The sequence below is a fragment of the Cricetulus griseus genome, chromosome 2 (genome assembly GCF_003668045.3).
Source record: "Cricetulus griseus strain 17A/GY chromosome 2, alternate assembly CriGri-PICRH-1.0, whole genome shotgun sequence".
Classification (NCBI taxonomy): Eukaryota; Metazoa; Chordata; class Mammalia; order Rodentia; family Cricetidae; genus Cricetulus; species Cricetulus griseus.
In genome coordinates this window covers 455,254,383-455,262,872 of record NC_048595.1, presented here as the reverse complement: position 1 = coordinate 455,262,872, position 8,490 = coordinate 455,254,383, and the positions used below count along the sequence as shown (strand labels likewise).

At 49.3% G+C, this 8,490-nt stretch overlaps 1 protein-coding gene across 1 annotated transcript in view; it reads left to right on the top strand.

Annotated features, from left to right (window-relative positions):
- The window catches only part of Mtcl1 (microtubule crosslinking factor 1), a 116,343-nt gene extending 110,872 nt beyond the window's left edge, over positions 1–5,471 (top strand). Inside the window, 1 exon segment of the mRNA XM_035441173.1 lies at positions 4,276–5,471. Within this exon segment, the coding sequence (XP_035297064.1) occupies positions 4,276–4,470 (195 nt within the window). The 3' untranslated portion in view covers positions 4,471–5,471.
- Positions 5,472–8,490: the final 3,019 nt, after the last annotated feature.

Here is an 8,490-nt window from a genome sequence, read left to right as displayed (position 1 = left end):
TAGGGCATCCAAGGCTCCATGATGAGATCCTGTCTCAAAAAAAAAAAAAAAAAAAAAAAAAAAAAAAAAAAGACAACCCTGTGTCCACAGCAGAGTGAAGCCGCCTGGTACTGAGTGGTGGCGGCGGGTGGAGATTTGCACCTCACTGTTAATGAACGCAGTGTTGACAGGGCGGGTCCCGCCAATGAGTGATCACGTGACCACAACTCCTAGGAGCCTGGGTGTGCACAAGTTCACGTAAGCATCATCCAAGCCCAGCCAGACACATACAGCAAGGGCGGGGCAGAAGACAGCATCTTTGCCCCCAGGCTGGCCGCCGCTTCCACGAGCAGCAGTAGCTCTGGCTTCCTGGGTGACATGAGGAGAAAGGTGGATTTCCTTTGCCACTTGCCTCAAATTGCTCACAGGGGAGGAATGACGAGGTTCCCAGTCCAACCCTCAGAGGAGAACTTAACTCAAAATACAGGGTTCACACCAGGAGTGGGTCAAGCCAGCCATTCGGACTTGGACAGTTACCCACTGAAAGGGCAAACCCGTGAGCTGTTCTTCCCAAAGACTGAGTTTTAGGGACAGCTTTGTTACATGCGCTGAAAAGAACGGCCATCCTAGGATGAGAGTCCTCAGCTAACAAATGGTGTCTTCTCTGGTCTTTTCGCCAAACCTCAGGAGCGCTTGGAGAAGCTCCTATGGCTTGCAGGTGGGGGTGGGGTCTGTTTATATAGGAATACTCTGCCTTCATTTAAAATAGAGCTCTTTTAAAGCATCGTTGATTGGCTGCCTTGAGTTTCTGCTCCTATTAGAGACCAAGTGGAAATTAAGTTTGGGAACCAAAGAACCTTTGTATCCTTCACAGTGAATGCACAGCACATAGCTTAATGGGATCAAAAGCCCTGTGGTGCAGAACCCATGCTGTCACTTCAGGTCACTGGGCACTGCCCTTGTTCCCTGGAAAGTATGTGCTTAGGTCCTTACACCCCTCCCCCTGCCCCTTGTTGGCAACCAAACAAGCTGAGTGTCACAACAAGAACACAGGCAGTTAGTTGAATTCAGGGTCCAAGGGAGGCTCAGTGGCAGCATTTCAAGGCCGTGGGCTCCTCTTCCCATCACTCAGGAGTTTGCTTGTTTTGGGTACCAGCAGAATCATTCCCGTTTGGATAGACCTCACGTAATAGGCCCACTGGGAACCACGTCTCATCTTGGTGAATTTGTGGCGGAGTTTGACTGTCACACCCAGACCTTGGAGTCCTCGGTGTTTTCCTAGACTGTGCCAAGCACCTTGTGTGGTATTGTTACTGAGAGACACATGAGAGACAGGAAGTGTCCCTTCCTTGGTTCCCTCTCACCCCTCAAGTGACCCTGGCCTCTCTCTTGAAGCTTGGCAGCAAGGCAAAGATGTGCCAAGAGAACGATCTGGCTTTCTTCCCTCCCAGAGTTAAATGTACAGTGGAGGGGACATTTGAGCAGGGGCAGCCCTAGCTTGTGGTGACCAGAACAAGTCAGGCTGTGTAACCAGCCATGCCACTCGTCACATGAGTGCAGTCAAGTGCCCGCTGTCAGAGAGCTGGGAGGCCACTGCCTGTCCTTAGTTCTGCTTCCTTCTTGAGTCTGTTGACAAATGGCAAAAGACAGCCCTGTGAACTGAGGGTCATGGCCACCTCCTCCTGCCCCTACCCAGCCTGCCTCCGAGTGGATCCAGGGACCACCGATCTCTCCTGGAGGCCATCTTGGAGCAGGGACTTGTACTGTTCTTCTGTTTGAAACATACTTTCCAACCGACTTTGTTTTTCTCTCCTTTCTCTGTCTGTCTGTCCAGAACCAAACTGTCTTACTAACTGCCCCATGGGGACTCTAGCCCTGCCTGCCTCACACTGTAAGTGCCTTCTTCCTCGCTTCCAACCGTCCAGAGAGTTGTGTGTGTGGCCGCTGTACCCATGGTCATTTATTCATCACCATCTATGGAGATCCCCTCTCACCCCCAGGAACAGTCACTGAGCCCAGACACCCGCTTTGCTGCCTCCAGGGTTGACTGCTTAGCATGTAGATTCTGCTGAGGTTTCTCCTGTCGTGGAGTTTGCAGTTCGAAAAAGAGACAACCGGTGGCCAGGAGGGGCTATCTCAGGCTCAGCTCATGTCTTGTCTTTGAGCCCAGCTTCTGCTGGTTTTAAACCCACCCACCACTGCTCACTGACATTGTAGTTGCATATGTGTGTTGGGGTGTGGTCTGCATGATATGTTGGGTCTTCCCTCATTTATTTTATTTCAAACAATCATGCCAGAAAGAATGGGCCCAGATATCTCTTGTCCTTCTAAGTGAGTCTATTGGTGAGAAAGTAAGTTCATAAGTGCTGACTGAATAAATAATAACAGAGATGTCCCCGTTCTCTGTATTTTTGAGAACTCTGGGCATGGCTGTCTGAGCCTGAACTGACTGAGACCTATGAGAAAGTACACATTTTGGTTTGAGTCAAGGATGTAGTCACCCTCCTAATCTACCTCAAGTTAAGAACTAAAGTAGAGCGATGCTATACATGGTGGTGCACAGCTTTAATCCCAATGCTGGGGAGGCAGAGGCAGTGGACCCAGCCAGGGCTGTTACAGAGTGAGACTCTGTCTTGGGGGGAGGGGATGAAAGTTGTGTCCCCCATGGCAGTGGGAGGTGGTGAGTGGCCACAAAAGTGCTGGGAAAGGCCGTGGCCATGCAGCCACCTCACTGGTTTCTGGGTCAAGGAGCTCGTTTGTGTGTGCTGGTGTCTTACTAAGGAGGTGTTAGTTTCCTGCACACTGTGGCTGCACGGGTTTCCCTGCACGAGCGGGTGCTAGTGAGGCGGGTGTCACGGTCCCTGAGAAGAGCTCCTTCTGTTGGGCCTCAGTGGGAAGAGGGCTAGATAGCCCTGTGGTGGCAGCCACGCTGACACGCAGCAACAGATGTGCACATGCTCACTGCTACAGCAGGAGCGGAGGCCTGGATTTCACAAACCTGGCCCACCCTCCTCCAGGCCCTGTGCAGTGAGGTCAGCACCACCTTGACTTCATGTGTATCCATGTGGTTGCCGTAGGAACGTCCTGGCTGTCACGGTACCATTGATGTGAATGGCCCAGGGAAGGTCCTCCTAGGTTAGGTAGGGTGCCTACCAAGGATGGAAAGGGCTCAGGGTTAGTGTTTCCTTTTATTGCTGGCCCCTCGGGGATGAGAGAAGGACTGCCCCGTTACTCCATCGCTCTTGCGGAAGCCTGTGCGTCCCTTGCCTCCTTCAGTCGGTCGTGACATCCTCACTGGCCATCTCTGAGCACCCTCTGTCATGTTGTCACCTCCCAAGAGCCATCGTACAGCATCTGTCCTTCCATCCCTGCTGTTCCTAATCTCTCCATCCGTTGTTCATCACGTCCAATAAATCTTCTGTTCACCTCTTGACTTCCTTCCTTTTTGCACGACATCCTCCTTGTGCCTTTCGTCCCTGTAATATAGAGTTTTGTGTGGGTGTCACCCACGGTTCTCACTGCGCGTGACACAGCATTCCACGGTTCCCTGTCCCCTGACATACAGGCAAGGGACACAAAGCGCTGCATTCCTTTTACACGGGCACACAGCTATAGATGATCTGCACCACGGCCGAATGTTGTGTGCCACACACACGGTCAGCCCTCAGGATGGTGTAGTCTAGTACAATTTGTGAAACTGCCACTGCGGTGACGAATCATTAAAGAAAGCTAGACCTCAATTAAAATTTCTGTCTGCAACACTTTTTTCCGACATTGTGGGAGTTTGTTTAGCCTTCTGCCAGTCAGCTTGGCACAAACAGTGGCAGAGTTGTGGTTGACTCTCGTCACTAATACAGCAGGACGCAACCCCAGGTCTCTGTGGGCCTCAGTAGACCACGAGACTAGCCCAGTAGCCGAAGATCCCTTCCAGTGGCTCAAGGATGGGACTGGAACAAGATGACCCCCTTGGCACCTCATCTTCTCTTTGCTCCAGTCTAGTTCTGGAGATGCCCTCCAAGAAGACCCACGTCTCTGTCCTTTATGTCCTTTGTCACAGTGTAAAGGGTCACGTGTCGTGTGTCACCAGTCGTCCATGTGGAATGTTTTACTGATCACTTTTAAGTCATTCTCCACGCATGCCATATCATTCAGATACTCAAGCATCCTGGGCTGTTCAGTGTGTTTGAAGTGTGTTGGGGCCATTGCCCATGTGACACTGAAGGTCTAATTCTCTCTCTCTCTCTCTCTCTCTCTCTCTCTCTCTCTCTCTCTCTCTCTCTCTCTCTCTCTCTGAAGGAACTACCGTGTTCTGCACTTGCGCCATCCCTAGAGCCCTGCTTCTCCAGACCAGAGAGACCAGCAAACCGCCGCCTTCCATCCCGTTGGGCCCCGCCTTCCCCTACTGCCTCACAGTCTCAGTCACCCGGAGACCCAGTGTCCTTGGAGGAGCATGGTGAGGAGGAGCCACCAGAGGAGAAGCCACACCTGTGACATGACCGCCAGCTTGCATGGGTTATCACCGGAATACATCACTATAATTTGCATAACCGGACCCTCACCTTCAACCAACCTCTACCCCAAAGGAAGGATGTAACTTTCTCAAGATCAAAGGACTTTTTTTTTTTTTAACAAAAAAACCTGCGGCTTCTGAATGTTCAACCTGGTAAACCGAGATGTTTCGGGAATGAAACAGTAAACGTGCCTGTAATAATTTTTTTCATAGTCCAGAAAACTATTTTTGTCTCCATCTTTTTTACACACAATATATTAAACAAAAAGGGTAAATGAGGTATAAATCGATGTAAGACTTTTAAAATGTACATCTTAAGGGATTCCAAAACACCCTTGTTCGCAACCCTGACTGCCTCTGTTAAATTTGCACTGTTCCCTTGTGGTTGGGTTTCTCCATGTTGAGTTCAGAGTGTTCCAGGTTAAATTTTATTTTGTCCAGAGTTAATTTTTTAAGAGTCTTTTTTAGCGCTTCAGACTGTCCAACTCAGTGAACTTTTTGTAGTGAGAAGGCCATGAGGCCAAAGCCATGAGGCCAGAAGGCCAGAGTGTGTGTACTCTGGAAGGATGGAGGTCGACATTTCGGTGAAGGTACGGAGCCCCTCAGATGGATTTAAACCCACTGTGTGACCCATGCACGCTGCCTACCGCACATCCTTGGGCGTCTGTACATACACTGCTCTGTCGCTGCCCTTACCTGCGTGTGCGTCGGCCTGTCCCGCTGTAACTTGTCGTGAAGTTCCTTGTACTGTACTGTGACCGTTGGTCCCCCTGTACCAACGAGACAACAGCATCATTTTTAAATTATTGTTAAGACATTAACTGGCATTGTACAAAGCTCACTCAATATTTTCTTGTTTAAGGAAAAGCACTACAAAAAAAAAAGTCATGAGGATGCCAAATTGAGACAAATGATGGTGCCTCAGAGTCTGTCTGAGACCATGATGATAGAGAAATAAAGCCCTTACAAGGGAGAAACAAGGTCTGGGGTGTCACAGTTCATTGGCTCCTTCCTTACTTGTCTTCTTCAACTCTAAGTCGAAGTTTCTCCAGGTTTTCTGGAGCTGGCAGAGGGCAGGGAACAGGGGTGTGAAGGAGGGGGTGCACACTTGTGAGATGGAGTTGTAGCCTTCGGTACTCTAAGGGCCCTGGAAAATAAGTGGCTTTATTCTCACTGCAGACACTAGAGCTGGGAGGGCCATGGCAAGGTGGCTGCCAACAAGTAGACGCTGCCAGCATCTGCCCTTCTTATCAGGAAATGGAGCAGTCTACAGCTTTGGGGTCATTTGACGGCAGATCGGCAGCCCAGCATTTTGGTGTTGGTTGTGCTGTGGGGGTGGAGTAATGAAGCCACTGCTGAAGAACACAGAACTATTTAAAATGGCCAGAGCTTCTGGCTTTGGGGTTTCGATAGCCTGATGGTTCTGTTCTCTTCTTACAAAGATGAGGTAATAAGGCCTCTTCCCGGAATCAGACAGTTCCTCCTTTAAATAGTTTCCAAAGACAAGTGTTGGTGAGGAGATGGGGCCGTTGGAACCAGACAGCGTGAGAGTGGAGAAGTGGTTCGGACACCATGGAAGGCAGAGAAACAGCTCCTTTAGCCCTCAAACGCAGAGTTGCTGCATGGCCGTCTATCCCATGGTGAGCGCACGGCACTTCTGAGTTGGAGTAAGACTCGTGCGGACACCTTTACACCACCCTTCATAGCAGCATTATTTGTAAGAACCAAAAACAAAAAGAAAAGAAAGGAAGAAATAGCACACATCCACTTGCAAGTGAGTGGAGAAACAAAATGTGTATTTGCAGTGGGAAGAGTCCTAGTAAATGAGGTAAGCCAGTCACAAATAATGGCATGATCTCCACTTGTGTGACATTCACTAATGCAGTCATTCATAGAGACAGAATAGCAGTCACTGGGGGGGGGGGGTTGAGGGCAGGAGAGAGGGAGTTGACAGCTTTCAGTTTAAGATGCTGGGAGTGAGTGGCAATGATAAGATTGTCCGACAGTGAGGATACACTTGAGGCCAGTGAGTGAACACTTAAGGCGCTAACGTGGTAAACCTTCTTACATTTTACCACAACAAAGCCTTTTTAATGCAGAAAATAAAAATTTCACATAACCGCCCTAGATATAGGCACAGACAACTTGTCAGCAAGTGGTGTTTTGTGGGAGCTGGGGTATGGCGCCAAGGCAGAGTGTTCTAGCGTTTTTTGAAGCCTTGGGCTCACAGACAACGCTAGCATTCTGTCGTTGGAGCCAGTGATGAACAGAGAGTGTCACAGCATGCTTCCGGACTGTTGTCTCCAACTGTGTGTCCTGTGCTTTTAGGCTCAGACAAGCATCCCCAGTATTGGCCGTGATGATCCCCAGCAGTCCTGTTACTTTGGGGGTTCCCAGGGAAAGTTTCCAAAAAGCCCAGACTCCATGGTCCTTACAACATATCATACAGTGCTGTTCCAAAGCCACCCGAGCCAATCATGGTGACAGGGTGGCCCTCCAAAAGAATCTGGGAGCTGTTGGAAGGAAGGGACGTGGGTACCTGGAGGACAACTCAGGCTGTGTGCTGCTACAGGGCACCCCTAAGGTGCAGAAATAAGCAAGCTCTAGTCACCAGGATTGTGCCACCTAGTTAGAAGAGGCAAAATTCCCCAGGCACAGCAGGGCCTGGGTTGGTGCAGACACTTCATTGTGGAGGAGGGAGAGGTACTGGAAGCTCCAAGAAGAACAGTCTCATCAGGCAGCTGGCTACTTGCAGCTCTTCCACGAACAGAGGAGCCATCTGGAGCCTCTAAATACTTAGGTCTGTTATGGAGCCACTCAGACTTGAAAAGGCAAGACAGTGGGATGAAATCATTTTCCACTGGTCTGTGCAGATGGACGCTGAGGCAGTGCTGTGGGTTTGGGGTCGGCTACAAAGGCAGAGCAGCTGTCCTCAGGGGAGCGCCCAGGGGGAGCATCTCCACCAACCGTTCATGTGCCAGCTGTTTGCACGTCCTAAAGAAAGATGTGGCAGATTCCTGAGGCCCAGGAAGCAAGACTCAGCCACCAGCATGCCCTACACCATGGGGGGTGGTAGCTCCAGCAGCCTGGAGACTCTGACAAACCACAGCAAAGGAGGGGTAGGAGCTGCACAGGAGGCCCTGCATTTTAGTTCCAAGAGAAAATACGGTAAAGTTTTCAATGTTATGGATCTAGTTTTTATATCTGTGTACATAATTCTAATTGTTTTTCTTTACCCTTTTCTATAAAATGATACTTAAATGTCTTACATTTTTTAATGAATATATTTAATGTCTTGGTATGCACAGTGAATCAGCATGCCAAGCTCACATTGTTTTATACTCTCTCTCTCTCTCTCTCTCTCTCTCTCTCTCTCTCTCTCTCTCTCTCTTCTGGGGAGAGCCCCTGAAATGTACTTTCTTAGTCCCTTTGGGCCCCCCCCACCGCCCTAGCATCTCTCCATGTAGCCCAGCTGGCCTTGAACTCAATCCTCCTGCCTGGGCCTCCTCAGTGCTGAGACTACAGGCACCACACCTGGCTCTAGGCTCTAATTCTTTCAGCAAAAGTCCCAAACAGCACAGTGTCACTTCAGCCTTTATATCAAGTATTGGAGCTCTAAGCTTTACCAAACTTGACAGTTATCGTGCATGCTCAACTTTTCTAAAACAACTGGAAAGCGACTGCTTGTTTCTATTTTCTGATGCAGTGTTGTTATTAAGTTGTGGTAAAATACATCAAGTATAAATTTTACCATTTAAACCCTTTTTTGTTTTGTTTTTGTTTTTTAAGACAGGGTCACTATGTGTCTCTGGCTGTCCTGGAACTCACTCTGTAGACCATACTAGCCTAGAACTCAAGAGATCCGCCTGCCACTGCCTCCCGAGTGCGTGGATTGAAGGTGTGCGCCACACACCCAGCATTTAAACCATTTTAAAAGGTACATTTCAGTGTTAGGAAATGCACAATGTTTTGTGAACCACTACCTACCATGTCTTGCTTAA